This window comes from Podarcis liolepis, assembly GCF_965112155.1.
Source record: "Podarcis liolepis genome assembly, chromosome: 7".
In the NCBI taxonomy this organism is placed as follows: Eukaryota; Metazoa; Chordata; class Lepidosauria; order Squamata; family Lacertidae; genus Podarcis; species Podarcis liolepis.
In genome coordinates, this window is record NC_139561.1 from 91,820,407 (window position 1) to 91,847,411 (window position 27,005).

Below are 27,005 nucleotides of genomic sequence, written 5' to 3' on the forward strand. Positions count from 1 at the left end.
CAATTAACATCTTTCTTTCTTTTCAGTTTAACTTCAAACACATTATTCTATAACATCCCATATTTAAATCCTAGGCCAATCTGATACTTGCAAGCAATTCTATTTAGATTATCTTAGCATATTTAGATAAATAGTCTTTAATTTTCTTCCATTCCTCCTGGTACTCCTCCTCCTTCTGGTCGCGGACTCTTCTGGTCAGGTCGGCTAGCTCCCAAAAGTCCATCATCTTCATCTGCCATTCCTCCACTGTTGGTACGTCTTGTAATTTCCATTTTTTGGCACAAAATTCTAGCTGCCATTGTGGCATACAAAAACAATCTGACATCTTTCTTGGGCAAATTCCAAACCTGTTATTCCAAGTAGAAAGGCTTCTGGTTTCTTGATAAATGTATATTTCAACATTTTTTTCAATACATTATAAATCTTTCCCCAGAAGTCTTTCACCTTCTTTTTCTTTGCATTTCCAACATAGATTATCACTTTTATGGTAGATCTTTGCTAGTTTTACAGAGGTTAAGTACACTTGATGGGTGTTTGGTGGAGGGCAAGGGGAACCATGGGGCAGGGTCCAGGATGCTCAGATTGCTGCTATCAGACATCCCCTTCCATGATGTAACCATGTTGGATGAGTGATGTAGTTTGGGGGGGGGGGGTAACATGGGGGTTAGGTAAACGTAAAGGGACCCCTGAACATTAGGTCCAGTCGTGACCAACTCTGGGGTTGCGGCGCTCATCTCGCTTTATTGGCCAAGGGAGCCGGCGTACAGCTTCTGGGTCATGTGGCCAGCAGGAGTAAGCCGCTTCTGGCAAACCAGAGCAGTGCATGGAAATGCCATTTACCTTTCCGCCAGAGCAGTACCTATTTATCTACTTGCACTTTGACGTGCTTTCGAACTGCTAGGTTGGCAGGAGCAGGGACCGAGCAACGGGAGCTCACCCCGTCGCGGGTATTTGAACCACCGACCTTCTGATCGGCAAGCCCTAGGCTCTGTGGTTTAACCCACAACGCCACCCAGCTAATAAAAGTTTGGGTTCTCTTTTGTTCGGGGCTTCCACCTTGTTCCACCTTTTGGCAGATGGGAGTCCTGTCACGACAGTCTTCAATAAAGACCAAGCCGACTGGCTGCTGTTTTGCTCTGGTATTCCTGGCTGGTGTCCTTGTTTTTTTGTCCAAGGGAGCCCTCAGATTTCTCCATTAACAGTTGAGAGGAACAGGGGACGCGACCTTAGAGCATGCCACTCTGTTGTTCCAGTAGCGACTGCAGGAACTGAGAGAGAATTGCCTAGGATTTCAGACCAGGAGCTAGAGGCTGCCAACGGGGACTGGACCCGGGGCGTTCTAGATGCAAGGCAGGTGCGCTCTCCCACCCATCCCGCCATTGCCCAGGCTTTCACCTCGCCTCCCTGCACCGTCCTCCTCTTCTGTTTTTTCTTCTTCCTGCACGCATCCCCCCTCGAAGCTGCTGAGTTGCTCTTCTTATTTGCAAGGAGGCAGAGAGGCTGTCAGAACCTGTCCCCTGGGTAGCCATGCCTCCCCTTCCCCCCCCCCCCGCGCCCTGGCAGATGGCCCAGAAGTAGCCTGTCTGCCTGCCTGGCCGGAAAGAAACGGCTAATGTTAAGTGACCTACTTACGATGCGGAACGCAGCCATGTTGCCTGCGCGCCTCTCCAAATCCCGGTAGCAGGCGTGGGAACGCAAAACTCCGGAGGCTGTGTTGATGCGAGGCAGTGGGGAGGGAGGCAGGCCAGGAATGGGGGAGACCCAGTCGCCCGGCCTCAGAAAAGGGCATTGTGGAGTTGGAAAATGTCCAGGGAGAAGTCGTTCCTCTCCTCTCTTGGGATGTGAGACACCAGTGCGGGCATCCAGGCAGGAGAGTGAAAAGGGAACTCTCCCTTTGGGCAGGGTACAATGGATTTGTGGATCTCTCTGCCACAAGATGGGACGCGGGTGGCGCTGTGGGTTAAACCACAGAGCCTAGGGCTTGCCGATCAGAAGGTTGGCGGTTCGAATCCCCGCGACGGGGTGAGCTCCCGTTGCTTGGTCCCTGCTCCTGCCCACCTAGCAGTTTGAAAGCACGTCAAAGTGCAAGTAGATAAATAGGTACCGCTCTGGCAGGAAGGTAAACGGTGTTTCCGTGTGCTGCTCTGGTTCGCCAGAAGCAGCTTAGTCAATCTGGCCACATGACCCGGAAGCTGTACGCCGGCTCCCTTGGCCAGTAAAGCGAGATGAGCGCCGCAACCCAGAGTCGGCCACGACTGGACCTAATGGTCAGGGGTCCCTTTACCTTTACCTGCCACAAGATGCATGAGGCTTATACTAATAATATAATAACAATAAAAAATTTTATACCCCGCCCTCCCCAGCCAAGACCTGGCTCAGGGCGGCTAACAACCGATATAAAAACAAATTGATTGAAATACAACTTGGAAAACCAGATTAAAATATAACTTTAAAACATTAAAACTTAGAGAGATGTTGATGGCTCTAGCTTGTCTCACCCCCGGTACAGGTTCATGAAGGGGTGGCTAAACTGATCGAGGGTTATGGAGAGACTCTGCAAGGAGGAAAGGTTATAGCACTTGGGAATTCTGTAGCTAAGAGAAAAAGCGTCTTCTTCTGCGATCCCTTGTAGCTGAGCAAGATTGTCTTCCATAAACACGGTTTTAACAGTGTGTCTGTAAGTGGCTGTGGAGGCCAATTCTGGACCCACACGTCCTTCCACAGTGGGGACATTGGTTTCCTGGCGGGAGTTGATCACAGTGAGGGTTTGCCAAGCATGCCTTCCTCTTAGGGCAGGCACGGCCAAACTTGGCCCTCCAAATATATAACAATATACTGAGATTTCTCTGAATCTCAGGACTTCCCCCCCACCCCACCCCACCCCTGGAGTCCCATTTTAAACATTTAAAACTGCATCTTTTTCCAAACTCTTAACTTTTATATCAATCTATATTATCCATGGTAATTGTTACACTGCAAGTGAAATCAAAATCCTGCCAATGTTTCCATCTGCTTACAGTGGTCTCTTAGATAAGTTATAAATATTTCCCATTCTTTTGTAAAGTTTTTGTCCTCTTAGTTCCTGAGTTTTCGAGTCAGACGCTCTTTAACTCTCTCGGCAACCTGCAGAAAAACTTGAATTGCCTTTTGCTCCAATTCAGCATTAAAGAGCAGGTTTTCCTGGGGAAAGTGATGGTGTAACAATAACAAAAACAAGATAAGAAAGGGTTATTTTGTATGCAATAGCTGCAGCTAGACTTGTATAGTGGTACCTCAGGTTAAGTACTTAATTCGTTCCGGAGGTCTGTACTTAACCTGAAACTGTTCTTAACCTGAAACACCACTTTAGCTAATGGGGCTTCCCGCCGCCGTCGCCGTGCAATTTCTGTTCTCATCCTGAAGCAAAGTTCTTAACCTAAAGCACTATTTCTGGGTTAGCGGAGTCTGTAACCTCAAGCGTATGTAACCTGAAGCATATATAACCCGAGGTACCACTGTACTTGCAAAGAATTGAAACGGAAACACCATACCCACAAAAGAGGACTGGATTTGTAAATTATCTTAATTTATTGATATGGCGAGACTAACAGCAGCCATAAGGTACCAGACAAATCAGAAACTGAAGGCAGAATGGAAATGCTATGTAGAGTACATGACTAAACACTGGTCTAAGGACAAAATGTTGGTATGTATGGATTAAGCTTGTAAAGGAAAATAAGAAAAATTTAACTATACAGTCATACCTTGGGTTAAAGTTGCTTCAGGTTGTGTGTTTTCAGGTTGCATCTTGCGGCAACCCGGAAGTAACAGAACGCGTTACTTCCAGGTTTTGCCTTTCACGAATGCGCAGACGCTCAAAATGACATCACGCGCATGTGCAGAAGTGGCAAATCGCAACACGTGCATGCGCAGACGCGGGTTATGTTCTGCTCATGTTGTGAATGGAGCTCCAGAAGGGATCCCTTTTGCAACCAGAGGTACCACTGTATTAAGAACATTAACGTTAAGATATATAAGATGCAATATACAATAAGAGCTCTAAGTTTAAGAGACTACGAGCTGTGGGAGAGGGAAGAAGAAGAAGAAGAAGAAGAAGAAGAAGAAGAAGAAGAAGAAGAAGAAGAAGAAGAAGAAGGGAAGTTTGGATTTGATATCCCGCCTTTCACTCCCCTTAAGGAGTCTCAAAGCGGCTAACAATCTCCTTTCCCGTCCTCTCCCACAACAAACACTCTGTGAGGTGAGTGGGGCTGAGAGACTTCAGAGAAGTGTGACTGGCCCAAGGTCACCCAGCAGCTGCAGGTGGAGGAGCGGGGAATCGAACCCGGTTCCCCAGATTACGAGTCCACCGCTCTTAACCACTACACCACACTGGGTGACATCTTTGCTTTAGAGCTCTACGTTGAGCCTACCAAGGGGCGATAGCAACGGCGAAGAAGACTTTCTTTGCCGCCTCTATTGCATCTGCAGAAAGAAGAAGAAGAAGAGTTTGGATTTGATATCCTGCCTTTCACTTCCTTTAAGGAGTCTCAAAGCGGCTAACATTCTCCTTTCCCTTCCTCCCCCACAACAAACACTCTGTGAGGTGAGTGGGGCTGAGAGACTTCAGAGAAGTGTGACTGGCCCAAGGTCACCCAGCAGCTGCAAGTGGAGGAGCGGAGACGCGAACCCGGTTCCCCAGATTACGAGTCTATCGCTCTTAACCACTACACCACACTGGCTCAGGAGTGTATTATTTTCTTTTTTCCTCATTTGTGTTTATGTATGTGAGATTGTCAAATGTCTGTTTGTTTGTCTATTTTTGAAAATGATTTTAATAATAATAATAATAATAATAATAATAATAATAATAATAAACACTTGGCCACAAACCAGGAAGGTGCGGACCTGTGCCTAGATGGCGTGGGGTAAAAGGAAAGTTTGGATGAGCCCTGATAACTCCTTTTCTCTCTCCCCCCCCCCTATCTCAGAATGATCCCTTCGTCCAGCAAAGCCTTCCTGGTGAAGGACCTGGCCTCCGGGCGGGACTACAACTTGTGTGTTCTGGCGGTCTACAATGACGGGGTGACGTCTCTGACGGCCACCCGCAGCCTGGGCTGCGTGCAGTTCAGCACCCCACAGGACGCCCCCCAGTGCCACTCGCTTCACACCCAGTTCCTGGGGGGCACCATGATCATCATCATCGGGGGCATCATCGTGGCCTCCGTCCTGGTCTTCATCATCATCCTCATGATCCGGTACAAAGTCTACAGCGGCCAGGAGGAGCACAAGAAAGCCAAAGTCAGCAACGTCTACTCGCAGACCAACGGGAACCAGCCCCACGGAGCCGGCCTGCCCTGCTCGGCCTCCAGACCCGAGGGGTGGGGGGTCGCGGACGGCTCGGGGGCCGCCCGGGTGCGGAGGGACTGCAGCGTGGTGGCCTTGGGCAAGGACAGCGAGAAAGGCCCCAGGAGCCACCCCTTGGAGACGGGGGCCGAGGAGGCGCCGTCTCCCCGGAGAAGGAGGTGGTCACGGACTAATGTGGACCTCCATAGCAACCCCTCTGGGCCTGGGGGAGAGGTGTTGAGAGCAGAAGAGCAAGGTAAGCGAGTCGGGAATGTTCAGGGTGGCAGGAGAGGATATGTTGTTTATTCATATCCTTGTTAACTTGCGCTAGCAAGTTCCTTTACTTAGAGTTTACATCCCCCTTTTTACATGAACAGCAGATAACTGGTTGCAGGCTCGTGTGAGCCTCTCACTATTATACAATCCAGTCTGTCTCAGATTGAATTGTACGTTCCTGGCAAGTTCCCTCGAATCCCTCTTAAAAGAAAAAAACACCACAGTCTTATTCATTAGCAGAGTTTACATTCCCCTTTTTACAAGCACAGCAGATAGCTGGTTGCAGGCTCGTGTGAGCCTCTCACTATTATACAATCCAGTCTGTCTCAGATTGAATTGTACGTTCCTGGCAAGTTCCCTCGAATCCCTCTAAGAAGAAGAAGAAGAAGAAGAAGAAGAAGAAGAAGAAGAAGAAGAGGAGGAGGAGGAGTTTGGATTTGATATCCCGCCTTTCACTCCCTTTAAGGAGTCTCAAAGCAGCTAACATTCTCCTTTCCCTTCCTCCCCCACAACAAACACTCTGTGAGGTGAGTGAGGCTGAGAGACTTCAAAGAAGTGTGATTGGCCCAAGGTCACCCAGCAGCTGCATGTGGAGGAGCGGAGACATGAACCCGGTTCCCCAGATTACGTGACTACCACTCCACTCATAACCACTACACCACACTGGCTCTCAAAAAGAAAAAAACACCACAGTCTTATTCATTAGCAGAGTTTACATTCCCCTTTTTACAAGCACAGCAGATAGCTGGTTGCAGGCTCGTGTGAGCCTCTCACTATTATACAATTCAGTCTGTCTCAGATTAAATTGTACATTTCTGGCAAGTTCCCTCGAATCCCTCTTAAAAGAATAAAGACACTACAGTCTTATTCACAAGCAATAAAAATAAAGTTTACTCACAATCAGACACAGCACAGTGTTATCCCTGAAGGCAGGCTTTAGGCTTAAAATTTGTGGTTGTTTAGTTGTGTTCGGCTCTTCGTGACCCCATGGACCAGAGCACGCCAGGCCCTCCTGTCTTCCACTGCCTCCCGCAGTTTGGTCAAACTCATGCTGGTAGCTTCGAGAACACTGTCCAACCATCTCGTCCTCCATCGTCCCCTTCTCCTTGTGCCCTCCATCTTTCCCAACATCAGGGTCTTCTCTTCTCATGAGGTGGCCAAAGTCTTGGAGCCTCAGCTTCACAATCTGTCCTTCCAGTGAGCACTCAGGGCTGATTTCCTTAGGAATGGAGAGGTTTGCCTAAAGTTACAAATGTATAAAAGCAGGTTTACCCCGTAAGGGAGAAGACCAGAGGGACTGCTTGGCTGGCAGCCAGCAGTACATCCCAGGAAGTTCGCAGAACGAAAAGGAGATGGAAAAAAGAGAGAGGGGTGCTGCAAATGTGCAAATGTAGATAGATAAAACTTTATTTGCATTAGCCAATGGCCATAGCAACAGTAAAACATTACAGTATACACAGAAAAGGGAATTTGGTATGAGAGCACAATTTAAAGTCCTGAATCAGCCGTCAGTTAGTGGCCCTTATTCTGATTGCCCCTGCTATGAACCTAGTAACCTTTGCTGTTATCTGCTCATTTTGATCTGATAGAAGAAAGGAGATTGTGGCAGTGGTTGAGCGCCCTGGGATGGTTAGTACGAGTGGGGTGATGATCTCGTTCCTCAGGTCTTCGTAGAGAGCGCAAGCCAGGAGGAGGTGTGCCGCTGTTTCGGTGCTACTGTCTCCACAGGGGCAAAGACGTTTCTCAGGCGGGATCTTTTGGAATCAACCCTCAAGTACCGCAGGAGAGGGGTGCTGTGTGACTTGTCCTTTTGTTACCTGGACAGGTTAGGTCACGCCCACCTTCTATCACATGCAAAAGGAAGGATGGTCCAGCCAGGAGGAACAGGAAGTTTCGACTGGCTGGACCAAACATTCCCTCGCATGTCTTCTCTAGCATTACAAGGAATGTTGTACTTGTCTGCCTCTCATGGATCACATCCCACAGGGAAGAGGGTTGCAGGTTTGGGGCAGGCCCCGAGTCGGCCTTTCCGAGTGAGGAGCGGGCAGTGGGAGGTGTTATCTGTATCAGTGGTGACATTAAGGCAGCAAGACACTCCTCACGGTCTTGTTAGACATGTAGGGATGTGAATAGGTGCCAGGAAAGGATCTATTTCTTAGATAATTATCCTTCCTTCCTTGCGCTTGTAAGTTCAGCAGGGTGCATCGCTTTTCAGCTTAAAAGGGAAGCTTGCATAGGATAGTTTTAGCCTTTTAGTCTGTGAAACCCAGGATGCTATGTTTGCCATGTGGGAATGTTGTAGATAGTAGGATTATCCTTCCTCACTCACTACATTGAGCTGGTAGCAGAGTACATTCCCCTGTATATTGCTGGAAGCTAGTTGGTAGATTTGTTTGAATCTCTCTTGTCCAGATTGGATTATTCCTGGTAAATTCCCCTTTATTCCCTCTTAAAAAGAATAAGGACACAACCGTCTTCTTTAAAAGTAATGATGAGAAGTTTACTTACATTCAGTTCACAGTATGATCCTGAAGGCAGGCTTTAGCTTGTAGTTACCTCTCCATTCTGGAGGAAATCAGCCCTGAGTGCTCCCTGGAAGGACAGATCCTGAAGCTGAGGCTCCAAGACTTTGGCCCCCTCAGGAGAAGAGAAGACTCCCTGGAAAAGACCCTGCTGTTGGGAAAGATGGAGGGCCCAAGGAGAAGGGGACGACAGAGGACGAGATGGTTGGACGGTGTTCTCGAAGCTACCAGCATGAGTTTGACCAAACTGCGGGAGGCAGTGGAAGACAGGAGTGCCTGGCATGCTCTGGTCCAGGGGGTCACAAAGAGTCAAACTAAACGACTAAACAACAACAGCACAGAGTGTGAATTTATCCCATATGGGGATTCAGCCCGTGCACTGCTGGCTGAGAGCCAGCAGACAGCAAAAGAACACCTGGAGAAGAAATCAAGAGCTTCAAGAGAAGGCAGGTGGCTGTGTGACCAGTCCTTTTATGGGGTCTCCCAGGGTCACACGCCCATCTACCTGGTCACAGGCAGGGGACGGATGCTCCAAACCAGGTGTGACAGGAAGTCCTCCTGGCTGCAGTAACATCCCCCTGTGTGTCCACTCTGGGCAAACAGGAAATGTTGTACTTGATTGCTACAGTGATGTGACATCCCACATGCCATACACCAAATTCTCCAGACATGTCTGGGATTCTAATGACGGAATTAGCATCGGGGGGGGGGGGGAGGGATTTCTGGAAATCAGCAAAACTTCCAGGGGTTTTTTTTGAAACTTTCCCAAGAAAAGTGCAACAATTTCCCCAAAAAAAGCTGAATAACTTTTTGTGTCCGGATTTTTTTACTTCTTGAAATATGGCAACCCTAAGGCAGGCTGGATTTTCCTGGTCTCTCTCCCCCCTCCCCACCTTTCCGCCCCCTTAGAACAACAATTGCACCAACAGCCATGTAAAAGGTAAAAATAACCTTTGCTCACTCAGAATACTTGTTGGAGAGTAACAGATGCAGCAGCTCATTTCGGGTAAGCTTAAAATGGTAATTCAGTTACCAAGAAATGCTTTAATCTTGCTTAAGATGGAGGCCGAGCCTTAACATTTGTTCTCACATGTCTGGCTTGATGATTTGGTGAAGAGTGGAAGGACACGGGTGGCGCTGTGGGTTGAACCACAGAGCCTAGGGCTTGCCGATTAGAAGGTCGGCGGTTCGAATCCCCGCGACGGGGTGAGCTCTCGTTGCTCAATCCCTGCTCCTGCCAACCTAGCAGTTCGAAAGCACGTCAAAGTGCAAGTAGATAAATAGGTACCGCTCCGGCGGGAAGGTAAACGGCGTTTCCGTGTGCTGCTCTGGTTCACTAGAAGCGGCTTAGTCCTGCTGGCCACATGACCCGGAAGCTGCACACCGGCTCCCTCGGCCAATAAAGCGAGATGAGCGCCGCAACCCCAGAGTCGGCCACAACTGGACCTAATGGTCAGGGGTCCCTTTACCTTTACCTTTAAGAGAAGAAAAGACAGGTAAGAAAATATAGATAGCTATGCCCTCCTCCTGTCAGGGACATTCTCATAGAATTCCCTCTACCAAACTTACAGGAAAAACCTGTGAGCTTCAGCTCCTGTCATGTGCCTATCTAGCAAATGTGCATTGTTGGTTTGACTGCATTGTAAATGCCAAAAGGACGCGGGTTACGCTGTGGTCTAAACCACTGAGCCTCGTGGGCTTGCCAATCAGAAGGTTGGCGGTTCAAATCCGCACAACAGGGTGAGCTCCCATTGCTCGGTCCCTGCTCCTGCCAACCTAGCAGTTCGAAAGCACACCAGTTCAAGTAGATAAATAGGTACTGCTGTGGCGGGAAGATAAACGGTGTTTCCGTGCACTCTGGTTTCCGTCACGGTGTCCCGTTGCGTCAGAAGATGTTTTTGTTTGAAGACCGTAAGGTCCTCCGTGGGACATACCAGGAGAGGCGGTCCCATAGGTACGAGGGTCCTAGGCTGTATAGGGCTTTAAAGGTTAAAACCAGCACCTTAAACCTGATCCTGTACTCCACCGGGAGCCAGTGCAGCTGGTATAGCACCGGATGAATGTGATCTCGCAGCGAAGACCCCGTAAGGAGTCTCGCCGCGGCATTCTGCACCCGCTGGAGTTTCTGGGTCAGTCTCAAGGGCAGCCCCACATAGAGCGAGTTACAATAATCCAGTCTGGAGGTGACCGTTGCGTGGATCACAGTGGCTAGGTCAGGGCGAGAGAGGTAAGGAGCCAACTGCTTAGCTTGGCGGAGATGAAAAAAACGTCGCCTTTGTTATAGCTGCAATCTGCGCCTCCATGGAGAGGGAGGTGTCCAAGATTACACCCAAACTCTTAACGGACGGTGCTGGCACTAATTGCGCCCCCGCAAGAGATGGGAGTTTGCCCCCCCCCAATCCCATATCGTCCCGTCCCAGCCAAGGCAGTTTAATGAAAATTGGAGCTGATTGCAGCTGATTGAAATTGTTGCAAAGTGTAGAATTGGGGTGGGGTGAGGGCAGAGAGAAAATGGGATGCGATTCTTTGGCCGGGGATGGAAGAAGTGAGAAGGATAGACGAGGGGGAAGGGATCCCCGGGACTTATGGACCGGAAACTTGATGTTTGTGTGGCTTTCTGGCTTGAAGATCTCTCTTGAATCTTTAATGGCTGTAAGGCAGGCAGATGTTCATCAGGTGCTGTTTCTTTAGTGTGCGAAGGGGGAGAAGCTGAAAGTCCAGCGTGCCAACCTGCCTGGCGCCCATCAGAGGAGCGGGTGTACCCTTCAAAGGGGGGGGGGCACCCAAGGCCTCTCCTCTAACCCCCCCCCCATTAAAATAAAAAAATTCCTTCCAGTAGCACCTTAAAGAATTCTGAATTTCAGAAATAGACTGGAAAGAGAAGCTGCTGAATTGCAACTCATTACCAAACTTAAAACCATGGAGAGACCTGGTCTGAACAGAGACATTGGATTCTTATCTCATTATACATGACTAAGCCATTTCTCACCTTCTCACCCCTTGCCTTTTCCTGTAAGACCTATTGCAGTCCTTAAGAGTCGTTAACAGGCTCATCTCAGCTATCTGCCAATCTCCCATTCCCACCACCCTTCTGAGTAATACCCCTCCCCACCTTCTCACTATATAGAAGGGTCTGGCAACCTCTGTTTCAGTGTATCTGAAGAAGTGTGCATGCACACGAAAGCTCATACCAAGAACTAACTTAGTTGGTCTTTAAGGTGCTACTGGAAGGAATTTTTTTATTTTGACTATGGCAGACCAACACGGCTACCTATCTGTAACTGGAACCCCCCCCCCCCCGTTGTCTCTGTTCCGTGCAGATCCCCAGCTGATGCCACCTGCTGGCGAGAGGAAGAATGGCGGCGAATGGACGGACGTCAAGATCTGAGCTCCGTTTGGGGGTCCCCAGTGGGAACAAGGCATGGCCAGACCGGAGCCTGAGGTGGGAAGTTCTTTCTCTCTCTCTCTTTCCCCACATCCCATCCACCACTGCAGAGGAATATTGCAGAGTGTAGTTGAACTGCGGAACTCATTGCCACAGGAGACAGCTATAGCCACCAACCTGGGCGGCTTAAAAAGAGGATCAAACAAATCCATGGAAGAGGAGAGGGCTTATCAAAGGCTACTTGCCAGCAGGGTGGATTTAATTTAAATCAAATCGATTTAAATCACAATTTAAATCACTCGTCAGTAAGGCTTGATTTAAATCTTTTTATTATTATTATTTTTTACAGACTCATTCTTGCTGCTATAATCTTAATATTTACAACCAGATGAAGGAACGATAAATTTTCAGAGTAGTTTTTACGGTACTATCAAAAATTACTGGTTTGGTTATACTATTTGAAAATACACCGACCAGATAATTATGAAATTATGGTGAGGTTTAATAAGTTAACTGTTTATATTTGGACAACTTTTCTGCTGTACTTTACTGGAAGGAGAAAAACAACCATTTCCTTAATAACAATAGCATTATAGTATATGCATCCATGTTTGTTAACTGACGTGGTTTAAAAAACACACACCTTAGACTGAGTTTTAGCACACAAGGATAACTTAAAACAAATACTTATTTCTTGATGAATAGCCTTTGGACTACAATATAACTTAAATAGAAAACTAAAATATAGTCTGGCCCCCCACAAGCTCTGAGAGACAGTGGACCGGCCCCTGCTCAGCCATGAAATTGACCACCTTGGTTCGGCTGATGCCTCTCAGTCCAGTCTACCTCGCGGGGGTGTCGTGGGGATAAAATGCGGAGAGGGAGAACCACGTTAAACCACCTTGAGGTACTCGGAGGAAAAGTTGGGACAGAAATGCAATAAAACAATAATAATAGACAACGCTACTTCTTTCCCTCTCCACCAATTTAATCTGGATTTACCCATGGCTGGGGGAAATCCAATAAAGTTCTTTGGAACAACAGCATCCGCAACCCAAATCCTGTTGCCGACGTTTCCATTTGCAATATCTCAGCACTTCTCTTAACAATATCAAGTCCCCTGGAGCCTTCCGAAGTTGAATTTCAGAGTGGGGCATGTCTGTGCATGCAGACTAAAGGATTGTGCAGTGTGCAGCTGCTGCTGCAGATAATGCATTTTGGAATCCTAGAACTGTCGAGTTTGGGGGGACCCCTAAGGGTCATCTAGTCCAGCCCCCACTGTGACGCAGGAATTGGAGCTAAATAATCCCTGGCAGTCGGACACCAAAACTCTTGTTTAAAAATCTCCAGTGAAGGAGAGCCTGCCACTTTCCTTTTTTTTAAATAATATTTATTAAACATTCAAAAACTTCAAAGATTTAGACATAAAATACAAAAACCAAAAAACACTACAAAATACAAAACCAAAGACATAGAAATACACAATAAAAAACAGTTAACAGAATAGGAAAAGAAGAAGAAGAAAAAGAAACACCCAAAAAGAGAACAAATAAAGAAAGATTAGTGTTTCCATATCTTATATCTCATTCACTAGTTTCTTGACCTCCTCACACCTCCCTTTTTGTATTCCAGTTCAGATATTTAGTTCAGCAAGTCCTTATCCTGTATCATTCATCCTTACTCAACATCTTAACCTATAATAATATATTTTCCACCATTGTCATCCATATTTACATATTCTTATTAATCTTTTAACCAACACCGCTTGTTTTCAATCCAACATCCCTTTAACATTCATTAATTTTACAGTATTTCTGCAAGTAGTCTTTAAATTTCTTCCAGTCCTCTTCCACCACCTCTTCTCCCTGGCCTGCCACTTTCCGAGGGTGTTTGACCGTCTAACGGCTGGAAGAAAGTCATTCCTGTAGCGTAGTCAGAATCTCATCATTTGAATCCATTGGTTCGGGTCTGTTTTCCATGTGACAGTCCTTCGGATATTTTAAGATAGAGGGACATGGGTGGCGCTGTGGTCTAAACCACTGAGCCTCCTGGGAAGGGGTCAGCAAACTTTTTCAGCAGGGGGCCGGTCCACTGTCCCTGAGACCTTGTGGAGGGCCAGACTATATTTTGGAGAGAAAAAAGAACGAATTCCTATGCCCCACAAATAACCCAGAGATGCATTTTAAATAAAAGGACACATTCTTCACATGTAAAAACATGCTGATTCCCAGACCATCCGCGGCCTGGATTGAGAAGGCGATTGGGCCGCATCTTGCCCCCAGGCCTTAGTTTGCTTACCCCTCATTTATAGGGTCTCCCCACCCCCCAGTTTCCTCCCTTTAAAATATGCTTTAATAATAATAATAATAATAATAATAATAATAATAATAATAATTAATAATAATAATTTATTTATACCCCGCCCATCTGGCTGAGTTTCCCCAGCCACTCTGGGCGGCTCCCAATCAAGTGTTAAAAACAATACAGCATTAAATATTAAAAAGTTTCCTAAACAGGGCTGCCTTCAGATGTCTTTTAAAGAGAAGATAGCTGCTTATTTCCTTCACATCTGCTGGGAGGGCGTTCCACAGGGCGGGTGCCACCACCGAGAAGGCCCTCTGCCTGGTTCCCTGTAACCTCACTTCTCACAGGGAGGGAACCACCAGAAGGCCCTCAACGCTGGACCTCAGTGAATGGGCTGGGCGATGGAGTGGAGATGCTCCTTCAGGTATACTGGACTGAGGCTGTTAAGGGCTTTAAAGGTCAGCACCAACACTTTGAATTGTGCGCGGAAACGTACTGGGAGCCAGTGTAGGTCTTTCAGGACCGGTGTTATGTGGTCCCGGCGGCCGCTCCCAGTGACCAGTCTAGCTGCCGCATTCTGGATTAATTGCAGTTTCCGGGTCACCTTCAAAGGTAGCCCCACGTAGAGCGCATTGCAGTAGTCCAAGCAGGAGATAACTAGAGCATGCAGCACTCTGGCGAGACAGTCCGCGGGCAAGGAGGGTCTCATCCTGTGTACCAGATGGAGCTGGTAAACAGCTGCCCTGGACACAGAACCAACCTGCGCCTCCATGGACAGCTGTGAGTCCAAAATGACTCCCAGGCTGCGCACCTGGTCCTTCAGGGACACAGTTACCCCATTCAGGACCAGGAAGTCCCCCACACCTGCCCGCCCCCGTCCCCCAAGAACAGTACTTCTGTCTTGTCAGGATTCAACCTCAATCCATTAGCCGCCATCCATCCATTGTACTTCTGCAAGCTTCAGGGCTTCTTTTCCCCTAGCAGGCTGATGCTGCCGCCGACACCCCCCCCCCCATTGTGGGTTGGTGACATCATTTTGTCCACAGAAAGACGAGTACGTGGAGAATTGCGTTCGCTGCTCATATATATATGAGTTTCAGTGCCCAGACCAACCCCGCTCTTGGCTTCTAAATCAATAGCGGACGGGCTATTGCAGGGTAATTGAATATAGCAGGCATGGAAAAGGTTTCAGCCATCTGTATTCGCAGAGGAATGGAAGACCAGGGCTGGTTTCACGCCTGCCTCCAGGCCAGCTCTTTTCCTTCTCCTGCCTTTGGGCCTTTAAAAGAAAAAGGAAAAAAGTATTTTTTATTAAATCTTACCCATATAACCCAAATAACAGAAGAGAGCCTTGTGAGAGAAGAACGCATTAAAAGCTAAACAGCATTGAGGCTGGCATGGGATGGCCATGCTTTTAAAGCATATCGTTTCCCTTCCAAGAATCCTGGGAATTCTAGTTTTGTTAAGGGTGGGAACCATAGCGGTGTGGGGGGTAAACTGCAGTTCCCAGAATCCTTGGCGGGGAAACGATTTTGTAAAAATATATTCATTGGTTTTTCAAGGATTTTGTTGAAGCAAATCAAACAAATCACAGAACGGTAGAATTCTACGAGTTGTCTTGAAATCTTCAGCCGCGATTGCTGCATGGTCTAGATGACTTTGGCGGTCCCGTCCGACTCTACATTTCTAAGGCAACTCTGGACATGTGCCAAGTGCCTTTCCATAACCGAGGAGTAACAGATTGAGGTTGAGTCCTGACAAGTCAGAAGTACTGTTTTGGGGGGACAGGGGGCAGGCAGGAGTGGAGGATTCCCTGGTCCTGAATGGGGTAACTGTGCCCCTGAAGGACCAGGTGCGCAGACTGGGAGTCATTTTGGACTCACAGCTGTCCATGGAGGCGCAGGTCAGTTCTGTGTCCAGGGCGGCTGTCTTCCAGCTCCATCTGGTATGCAGGATTAGACCCTCCCTGCCCGTGGACTGTCTGGCCAGAGTGGTGCATGCTCTGGTAATCTCCCGCTTGGACTACTGCAATGTGCTCTATGTGGGGCTACCTTTGAAGGTGACCCGGAAACTACAACTAATCCAGAATGCGGCAGCTAGACTGGGGACTGGGAGCGGCCGCCGAGACCACATAAAACCAGTCCTGAAAGACCTACATTGGCTCCCAGTACGTTTCTGAGCACAATTCAAAGTGTTGGTGCTGACCTTGAAAGCCCTAAACGGCCTCGGTCCAGTATACCTGAAGGAGCGTCTCCACCCCCATTGTTCTGCCTGGACATTGAGGTCCAGCTCCAAGGGCCTTCTGGCGGTTCCCTCCCTACGAGAAGCCAAGTTACAGGGAACCAGGCAGAGGGCCTTCTCAGTGGTGGCACCCGCCCTGTGGAACGCCCTCCCACCAGATGTCAAAGAGAAGAACACCAAACTTTTAGAAGACATCTGAAGGCAGCCCTGTTTAGGGAAGCTTTTAATGTTTGATGTATTACTGTATTTTAATATTTGGTTGGAAGCCACCCAGAGTGGCTGGGAAAGCCCAGCCAGATGGGCGGGGTACAAATAATAAATGATGATGATGATGATGATGATGATGATGATGATGTAGCTAGTTCTGGGCACATGGCTTTCGAGGAACGGTCTCCCAGGGGGACTTAAACCACCCCACTCCCAGATTTAAAACAACCACTCTCTCTTTTTCTTTCCTCAGATCGGAGCTGGGACTTGAAGCTCACCCCTCCTGCGCGTCCCTCCAACCTCCCGGCCTTTTGCCAGGCAGCGAATCAGCAGCAGGAGCAAAGTCCTGCCTTCGTGGACCGGATCGGGGGCTGAGCTGGGGCTGCCAGGGGGGGCCACGCAAAGAGGCTGGGAGGTGAGTTCAGGTCCCGTTTTCGAAATGCAACACATCGGTTTGCCTGGGTTCTCTGTGATTCTGCAGCCGTGCAACACAGAATGGTAATCTGGGTGCTGAGTGCGAAGCCTGCCCCGAACGCAATGCCCCAGGAGTTCCATCACCCCATGGCATTGTGGGTAGAAAGCACAGGGGCTGCTTTGACAATTCTGTCGGCCATCTTGTGCTACGTGGCATGTTTCTTTTCCCACAATGCCTCGGGGGCTGGTGGTTGCCCAAAATAATACAGAGGGCAACGTTCTGGTCGCCTCATCTCAAAAAGGATATTGTGGAGTTGGCAAAGGTTCAGAAAAGAGTGACAGAAACAAAAAAGGGAGTGGAACGGCTCCCTTACGAACAAACTTGTTATTTAACTTTTTAATGGTTTCATTGCATGGTTTTGTGGGATGTGAAACACAAGAGCAGTCAAGTATAACCTTCCTAGAGTATAAGCAAGTTCACAATTTAGCAGAGTAGCATTCCCCTTTTTAAACTGACAACGGATGCATTAGCTCAGGCTCGCTAAATGACAATAAAGATATTATTATTATTATTATTATTATTATTATTATTATTATTATTATTATTATTATTATTAAAGCCTCTATAATAACTGTTCTGGTATTTTCCCCTTATTCCCTCATGAAAGATAAGACACGACACAGTCTTCTATAAAAGTATAAAAAAGAATTTACTCACATTCTGTTCACAATCAGATGGCAGACTTTGCTTAGAAAAGTAACATACACCTGGAAACTATCTCATAAAGAGACAGTCCCTTTGTCCTCTCTTGGCTGTACTTGACTGCTCTTGTGTTTCACATCCCACACATCCCACACTCTCCCACAACTCGTGTTCAGAAGCATAGCTGCCTCCACTATGAACATGTCTAATTCTCTTCTAAAGCTATCCAGGCCGGTGGCCGTCACTGCCTCCGGTGGCAGTGAGTTCCATAGTTCAACTATGTGCTCCGCGAAGAATTCCTTTGCGCTACCTGTGCTGAATATTTCAGCATTTAGTTTCATTGCATCTCCTCTATAGGAGAGAGGGAGAGCCCAGATTCTTATAGGGGAAGATTTTCATCTTGCCTCCCAAAAATTGCTTTCCGTGACTTTTGCCCGCATTTCAGAGCGTCGCGGGATCTAAAGGCCTTTTCCTATTTTCTCTCCCTCCCCAGGTTGAATTTCCGGACTGCACATCACTCCTCCGCTCTCTCTCCCATCACAATGGTGCTGCCCATCACAATTTGAGGGTGGGGCCAGCAGCCCCTGCCCCGGACCCTCCTTCACGCCTCCCGCGGGGTGGGAGAGTTGTGCTCCGCGCTTGCCGAGGTCTCACCCATGTGCTGTTTCTACTGGATTCTCACTCGTGGACCCCCGCTTTTCTTTTCTACGAAGCTCGCTCCCGTTTTTCTAAACCGTGTTCCGCAATTTTCTAATAAACAGAGTTGGAAACCAGTGACGGACGGGGTGGCACCGGGAAGCTCCCTAAAAAGGGGTGTCTGTCTGTGTCTGTGTGGCTTCTTTCCATAGCTGTCAACCGTCCCTTATTTGGCGGGAAAGTCCCATATCCCAGCGCCGTGTCCTGCTGCTGTCCCTTATTGATGATGTCCCTTAAATTTTCCGGGTTTCAAAGGAAGCAGCTCCTCTCCCTCCCTCCCTGCCGGCCAGGGAGGAGGGAGGCTCCAACTGTGTTGCTTGGCTGCGTTGCTCAACCAATAAGGAGTCTCAGAACGACTGGGGGGTGGAGCTTGCATGCCTTGTGCCGATTAAATCGGCCGCCTTGCCTGGGGACTCGCCTTTGCTCAGCGCTTCCCAGCAGAGAGGTGACAGTGGTTTTCCTTGCTGCATCCCCTTTGCTGGGTTGCTGCGCTTTGGGAACCACCGCTTGAGGCTTCATTTGGCTGCTGACTGGGCTTTCTGCCTTTGGCTCGGAGGGGCTCAGAAGTTGAACATACCTGTGCCCCTTGGAAAATCCCTTATTTTGGCTGCTGGTCCCTTATTTTTGAGGCTGCTGGTCCCTTATTTTCAGATCTGTAAGTTGACAGCGATGATTCTATCCAGAACGAGTAAAGGATAACATGAACCAAGCTGTTTCTTAATAATGACCCCCCCCCCAAACTCCATTGGCTCAAGCCTGGCAATAAAAAGAGAACCAAATCAGTAAAAAGTTTGCACTGTCCACAAAAATGGCATCCTCTCTCCCTGCCTCCTAAGTTTCCCAAACACTGCATCCCTGTGCATGTGACCAAAATGGGGGCGGGTTCATTGCAGGAGGCCACACCCCCATTTGGCCATGTGACAAAGCCCGCTGTATATGTCTGTACAGTGGTACCTTGGTTCTCAAACTTAATCCGTTCCGCAAGTCTGTTCCAAAACCAAGGCATGCTTTCCCATAGAAAGTCATGCAAAACAGATTAATCCGTTCCAGACTTTTAAAAACAACCCCCAAAACAGCAATCTAACATGAATTTTATTATCTAACGAGACCGTCGATCCATAAAACGAAAGCAATAATCAATGTACTGTACTATAAAATAAATAAGGTAGTATTGTAGATGATAAAAATTAAAAATAATTCTTTTTCTTACCTGCGCTGATGATAGTCGTTGTTTGGATGGGGGGCTTCTTTATCCATTTCCACAATCGCAGATTCAGTCAATTAGTAGTTCAGTTGGGTTCCACACAGTCACAAAAACAAATGAACAGAAAAAGCGTCTAAAACAAAAATGCAAAATAGATAGCAAAAACAAAAGCGCCAAACTTAATAATAATAATAATTTATTATTTATACCCCGCCCATCTGGCTGGGGTTTCCCAGCCAGTCTGGGCGGCTTCCAACCAAATATCAAAAACAATACAGTATCAGACATTAAAGACTTCCCTAAGTAGGGCCGCCTTCAGGTGTCTTTTAAAAGTAAAATAGTTGTTTATTGCCTTGACATCTGCTGGGAGGGCGTTCCACAGGGCGGGTGCCACCACCGAGAAGGCCCTCTGCCTGGTTCCCTGTAACCTCACTTCTTGCAGGGAGGGAACCGCCAGAAGGCCCTCAGCGCTGGACCTCAGTGTCCGGGCAGAATGATGAGGGTGGAGACACTCCTTCAGGGATACAGGACCGAGGCCGTTTAGGGCTTTCAAGGTTAGCACCAAGACTTTGAATTGTGCTCGGAAACGTCCTGGGAGCCAATGTACCGTATTTTTTGCTCCATAGGGCACACCAGACCATAGGGCGGACCTAGTTTTTTTTTGGGGGGGGAAATAAAGAAAAAAAAATATTTCCCCCACAGCCCCAAAGAGCAAAGAAACCAAGACAGCCAGCGGAATCCATCCCGCTTGCTGTCTTGGCTTCCTCTTTAGCCACGCACAACCTCTCCAGCTCTCCAGGCTGTGTGCGGCTTCGTTTTTAGCCGCGGGGCTGGGGTGGGGGAAGCCGGGAGGTCCGGGAGCGGAGGCAAGGTTGCGCAGGCTTTCCGCCACTCCCGGAGCTTGCGGGCTGGGGGAGCGCTCCGAAGGTTTGCGGATAGCTGCCTGAAGCCTGGAGAGTGAGAGGGCTCGGCGAAAGCCTGCATTCACTCCATAGGATGCACACACATTTCCCCTTCATTTTTGGAGGGGAAAAGTGTGTCCTATGGAGCGAAAAATACGGTAGGTCTTTCAGGACCGGTGTTATGTGGTCTCGGCGGCCGCCCCCAGTCACTAGTCTAGCTGCCGCATTCTGGATTAGTTGTAGTTACCGAGTCACCTTCAAAGGTAGCCCCACGTAGAGCGCATTGCAGTAGTCCAAGCGGGAGATAACTAGTGATTACTAGATAACTTCTGTTCCGGAAGTCCGTTTAACTTCCTAAATGTTCAGAAACCAAGGCATGGCTTCTGATTGGTGCAGGCGCCCCGGAAACAATAGCCAGCTTCCAAAAAAGTTGTTTGGCTTCCGAAAAAGTTCGGAAAACCAGAACACTTACTTCTGGTTTTTCGGCTTTTGGGAACCAAGGCGTTTGAGACCCAAGGTACCACTGTCAACCTCATAAAGTGTCCCTCACTCACTTAGTCACTGCCTTTCTCCACATTCCTCAGGTGACTTTAACAGAAGAATGGAAAAATTCATGGAGGAGAGGGCTATCATTGGCTACTACTAGCCACAATGGCTACGTTTTGCCTAGAAGGCAGCAGTGCTTCTCAACTCTACAGAATCACAGATTTGTAGAGTTGGAAAGGGGCCACGGGAAAGATCTCGTCCTGCAATGTAGCAATCTTTTCCCCAACCTGAGACTCAAACCCAGGACCCTGAGATTGAGAGTCTCATGCTCTGCCAACCGAATGCCAGTTGCTGGAAGCTGCAGGCATGGAGTCTTGCGTTCGAATTCTGCTTGCTGGTTTCCCACAGGCCTCTGGTTAGCCAGTCTGCAAAGAGAATGCTGGACTAGACGGGCCCTTGGAATGAGCCCATGCTCTCCAACATTCCTCGGGTGAAAATAAGAGAGTTCCTATTGCAGCCTCTCTGAGATTTCTCGGACAAAAAATAGGGACGTCCCTCTGAAAGGGCAAGAGAGACAGTCTGGGGTCAAATCAGAAACCGGGATGGCTTCTGTAATTCCGGGGACTGTCCCAGGGAAATCGGGACATTTAGGAGGATCTGTGATCCTGAAGGACTCTTCTGGCGACAACAGTGTAGCGTTCCCAAAACAAGGAAGGATTGGACTCTGATTAATAGAATACACATGAGGCTTGACCAGCAAGACTCTGGGAGGAGGTGCCAATAATAATAATAATAATAATAATAATAATAATAATAATAATAATTGTTTATATCCCGCCCATCTGGCTGGGCTTCCCCAGCCACTCTGGGCGGCTCCCAACAAAACACTAAAATACAGTAATGCATCAAACATTAAAAGCTTCCCTAAAGACAGCTGCCTTCAGATGTCTTCTAAAAGTCTGGTAGCTGTTCTCTTTGACATCTGGTGGGAGGGCGTTCCACAGGGAGGGCGCCACCACCGAGAAGGCCCTCTGCCTGGTTCCCTGTAACTTGGCTTCTCACAGTGAGGGAACCGCCAGAAGGCCCTCGGAGCTGGACCTCAGTGTCCGGGCTGAACAATGGGGGTGGAGACGCTCCTTCAGGTATACTGGGCCTTTGAGGCCATTTAGGGCTTTCAAGGTCAGCACCAACACTTTGAATAATTTCTCTCTACCCCTCGGCCCAGGTCATTTTATTCACAAAAGAACTTTTTACACAGTGTTCTTAAGAACCCATCAGATTTCCTCTGAGCATTTCCAAAACCTCATGTGGGACAAAGTCAGATCAGAAGAAATTATTTTAACTACAAAGAAGCTATTTCCTACTTGAGCATGCATATGTAATTCAGAGTAAATAAAAGAGGAAGCAAGGAAGAATGCTTTTAGGAAACTCCAGAGGTCACAAACAGCAATAAACAGAATAAAAAAATTCCTTCAAGTAGCACCTTAAAGACCAACTAAGTTAGTTCTTGGTATGAGCTTTCGTGTGCATGCACACTTCTTCAGATACACTGAAACAGAAGTTGCCAGACCCTTCTATATAGTGAGAAGGTGGGGAGGGGTATTACTCAGAAGGGTGGTGGGAATGGGTGATTGGCAGATAGCTGAGATGAGCCTGTTGAGGACTCTTAACGACTGTAATAGGTCTTACAGGAAAAGGCAAGGGGTGAAGAGGTGAAAAATGGCTTAGTCATGTATAATGAGATAAGAATCCAATGTCTCTGTTCAGACCAGGTCTCTCCATGGTTTTAAGTTTGGTAATGAGTTGTAATTCAGCAGCTTCTCTTTCCAGTCTATTTCTGAAATTCCTTTGTAGTAAAACAGCTCCTTTGAGATCTTGTATAGAATGTCCTGGGAGATTGAAGTGTTCTCCTACTGGTTTCTCTGTTTTGTGATTCTTGATGTCAGATTTATGTCTGTTTATTCTTTGGCGTAAGGTTTGGCCTGTTTGTCCAATATAGAGAGCTGAAGGACACTGTTGGCATTTGATGGCATACACAATGTTAGACGATGAGCAATTAAATAGTCCCGAGATGGTATGTGTGATGTTGTTGGGGCCAGTAATGGTGTTGTCCGGGTGTATGTGGCAGCAAAGTTGGCATCTGGGTTTATTGCAGGCTCTGGTGCCAGTGTCCGTGTTAAGTCTAGACTAAGCCATTTCTCACCTTCTCACCCCTTGCCTTTTCCTGTAAGACCTACTTCCGTTTCAGTGTATCTGAAGAAGTGTGCATGCACACGAAAGCTCATACCAATAACTAACTTAGTTGGTCTTTAAGGTGCTACTGGAAGGATTTTTTTTATTTTGACTATGGCAGACCAACACGGCTACCTATCTGTAACAGCAATAAACAGGAGAGGAAGAATGGGTAGTATTTACCATCTCTTTGTGAACTCTCTTCCTGGCCCTAAGATTAAGAAAGCTAACTATCATATTTATGACCCAGGATGCCTGGTGAAGCAACTGGCCTGTGTTTAGAATGCTTATACATGCCTGTCAGGCAAAGAAATAGGACAGAGATGCAGAGGCGTGGGTTGATCAGAAGTCATATCAAAATGGCTCAAACCCAGTCAACCCAATGCTTTCATTGCTGACACAAATGGCCTGCTCAATATTTTTTATAATTCCTCATAGCAATCCCACCTGATCACTACAAACAGGGTGCTGGGATGGGCGGAGGGAAACTTGGCCTAATCCAGCTGCCTCTTCTCTCTGGAGAAAAATTGGAGGTGTAGGAAGGGGGGAACTAGGTAAACACGTTTTCCCCAAGTGGAGACAAACCCTGCTGGCAATCACGTCTCCCCAAGATTACTGGAAGCAGAGAGAATTACGCAGTGGGAGGAAAGAGAAGTAGAATAAATTGTTGTTTAGTCGTTTAGTCGTGTCCGCCTCTTGGTGACCCCCTGGACCAGAGCACACCAGGCACTCCTGTCTTCCACTGCCTCCCGCAGTTGGGTCAAACTCATGCTGGTAGCTTCGAGAACACTGTCCCACCATCTCGTCCTCTGTTGTCCCCTTCTCCTTGTGCCCTCCATCTTTCCCAACACCAGGGTCTTGTCCAGGGAGTCTTCGCTTCTCATGAGGTGGCCAAAGTCTTGGAGCCTCAGCTTCAGGATCTGTCCTTCCAGTGAGCACTCAGGGCTGATTTCCTTCAGAATGGATAGGTTTGATCTTCTTTCAGTCCGTGGGACTCTCAAGAGTCTCCTCCAGCACCAGAATTCAAAAGCATCCATTCTCTGGCGATCAGCCTTCTTTATGGTCCAGCTCTCACTTCCATACATCACTACTGGGAAAACCATGGCTTTAACTATATGGACCTTTGTTGGCAAGGTGATGTCTCTGCTTTTTAGGATGCTGTCTAGGTTTGCCATTGCTTTTCTCCCAAGAAGCAAACGTCTTTTAATTTCGTGGCTGCTGTCACCATCTACAGTGATCATGGAGCCCAAGAAATTAAAATCTCTTACTGCCTCCATTTCTTCCCCTTCTATTTACCAGGAGGTGATGGGACCAGTGGCCATGATCTTCGTTTTTTTGATGTTGAGCTTCAGACCATATTTTGCGCTCTCCTCTTTCACCCTCATTAAAATGTTCTTTAATTCCTCCTCACTTTCTGCCATCAAGGTTGTGTCATCTGCATATCTGAGGTTGTTGATATTTCTTCCAGCAATCTTAATTCCGGCTAGGGATTCATCCAGCCCAGCCTTTCGCATGATGAATTCTGCATATAAGTTAAATAAGCAGGGAGACAATATACAGCCTTGCCGTACTCCTTTCCCAATTTTGAAACAATCAGTTGTTCCATATCCAGTTCTAACTGTAGCTTCTTGTCCCACATAGAGATTTCTCAGCAGACAGATGAGGTGATCAGGCACTCCCATTTCTTTAAGAACTTGCCATAGTTTGCTGTGGTCGACACAGTCAAATGCTTTTGCATAGTCAATGAAGCAGAAGTAGACGTCTTTCTGGAACTCTCTAGCTTTCTCCATAATCCAGCGCATGTTTGCACTAAATAAATTAGGTTGCTGTAAATACTGTATCCAGCTTCTCTTCCTCTCCCTGCCACCGAGACTTCACTTTCTTTCCTTCTGCGCACAATTTTGAACCCGGGGCTGAGTTTTCCTGGCACGGACCGCACGCCAAGTTGTCCACGGGCCCTTTTAGGCTCTTACTACCCCGTGATGTTTTGAAGGATAATTCCTGCTCTGGGCATTGAAGTTGCATTCTCCCCCCCCCGTGCTGATTCCGCTTCTGACTTTGTGATTCTAAGGCAAGGGAGCAGCTATGGGGGCTGGAGCCCCACAGAAAGCTTTGCCGTGACAGGTGGAGAGCCCCAGGGGGTCTGTGGGGAGCGGGAGAGGGGGGTTCCCAGAGGTGGCAGCCCTCCTTCAACTTGGCTGGCTTTGAAACGCAAGCAGTCTGGATGAATTAGCTGGGCTGACAGGCGTGATGGTTCCAGCGTGGTGGAAAAGGCAAGGAAAAGTCTCTGGGTTCTCCGCTGCCCCCATTTCCCCCTCTCCCCCCTCCCCGGTGTCAGGAGTTAAGGTGGCCCATCATTTATTTGGTTTTCTAGCCAGTCCCCAAAGGCAGCGCTGCAACGGAGCGGTTGCATCAGAGCCAGCCTCTATAAAGCAAGCTTTAAACAAATAATGAATGTAATGGAGGGCTCTGACAAATAGTAAAAAAATCCCTTCTGTCTCGCCAGGTTTCAGCTCGGCTGCTGAAAGGCAGCGCCCAGGCTGGGAGAAACACTCGGCGGTTCGGGACGGGGGTTTCGTGGGTTGGCTTATAAAAAATGTGCACAGGACTTTATGAGCTCAGTCAGTAGAGCGTGAGACTCTTAATCTCAAGGTTGTGGGTTCGAGTCCCCCACTGGGCAAAAATATTCTTGCGTTTCAGGGGGTTGGGCTAGATGACCCACGGGGTACCTTTTAACTCTATGATTTGATGATGATGATGATGATGATGATGATGATGATGATGATAATAATAATAATAATAATAATAATAATAATAATAATAATAATTTTTATTTCTACCCCGCCCTCCCCAGCCAAGACCGGGCTCAGGGCGGCTGACACCAGGTTCAACAATTGATTGAAATACAACTTAAAAACAAGATTAAAATACAACATTAAAATGCAGCCTCATTTCAGCAGAAACTCATAAACTTTTTTGGGGATGAAAACGTCAAGTCTTCACCAAGGCTAACTATCCAGACTGGTCCGATGTGGGCCAGAAAAAAGCGAGGGAAGTCCCCAAATAGGAGTTCCATCACAGAAGGAGAAAGGAAAGAGGGGAAGGGGGTCAAGTTGATTCCAAGCCAAAGGCCAGGTGGAACAACTGTGTCTTGCAGGCCTCCGGAAAGAAATCAGATCCTGCAGGGCCCTGATGATAATATTTATTTATTTCTACCCTGCCCATCTGGCTGGGCATCCCGAGCCACTCTGGGTGGCTTCCAACAGAGTATCAAAAACATGATAAAACATCAGACATTAAAAGCTTCCCTAAACAGGGCTGCCTTCAGAAGTCTTCTAAAAGTCAGGTAGTTCTTTATTTCCTTGACATCTGATGGGAGGGCGTTCCACAGGGCGGGCGCCACCACCGAAAAGGCCCTCTGCCTGGTTCCCTGGCTCTGTGGTTGCACTGAGCAGAAGACAGTAAAGGAATAAAAAAAATCAAAAGTTGAGTAGGAGGTGGCATGATGGAACTTTATAAGTTGATGCACGTTGCAGAGAAAATGGATACGAGAAAAAGTTTCTCTCTTGATGCTAGACATCTGAGGAAACCCAAAGTTAGCAGATTCAGGGCAGATCAAAGAAAAGAGTTCTTCACGCAGTGCATAGGCAGACTTTGGAACTCCCTGCCACAGGAGGCAGTGATGGCCACCAAGAAGGATGGCTTTAAAAGAGGATTGAATGAATTCATGGAGGAGAGGGCTACTGATGGCTACTGGTTAGCAGTGATTCTGAATACTGTTTTCTAGAAACCACAGTTGGGTTCTTGTGCTTGGATCCCATTTGTTGTTGTTGTTTAGTCATTTAGTCGTGTCTGACTCTTCGTGACCCCCTGGACCAGAGCACGCCAGGCCCTCCTGTCTTCCACTGCCTCCCGCAGTTTGGTCAAACTCATGCTGGTAGCTTCCAGAACACTGTCCCACCATCTCGTCCTCTGTCGCCCCCTTCTCCTTGTGCCCTCCATCTTTCCCAACATCAGGGTCTTTTCCAGGGAGTCTTCTCTTCTCATGAGGTGGCCAAAGTCTTGGAGCCTCAGCTTCAGGATCTGTCCTTCCAGTGAGCACTCAGGGCTG

The 27,005-nt window shown here is 47.8% G+C and overlaps 1 protein-coding gene and 1 long non-coding RNA gene across 2 annotated transcripts in view; both read left to right on the plus strand.

The window, feature by feature from the left end:
- Window positions 1-18,192, plus strand: part of LOC310712805 (leucine-rich repeat and fibronectin type III domain-containing protein 1-like protein) — a 64,777-nt gene extending 46,585 nt beyond the window's left edge. Inside the window, exons 3-6 of the mRNA XM_083516180.1 lie at window positions 4,968-5,578; window positions 11,441-11,562; window positions 16,511-16,672; window positions 17,868-18,192. Of these exons, the coding sequence (XP_083372306.1) occupies window positions 4,968-5,578; window positions 11,441-11,508 (679 nt within the window). The 3' untranslated portion in view covers window positions 11,509-11,562; window positions 16,511-16,672; window positions 17,868-18,192. The remainder of the gene's footprint in view (window positions 1-4,967; window positions 5,579-11,440; window positions 11,563-16,510; window positions 16,673-17,867) is intronic.
- Window positions 1-27,005, plus strand: part of LOC310712949 — a 2,318,697-nt gene that overhangs the window by 690,057 nt on the left and 1,601,635 nt on the right. The window lies entirely within an intron of this gene.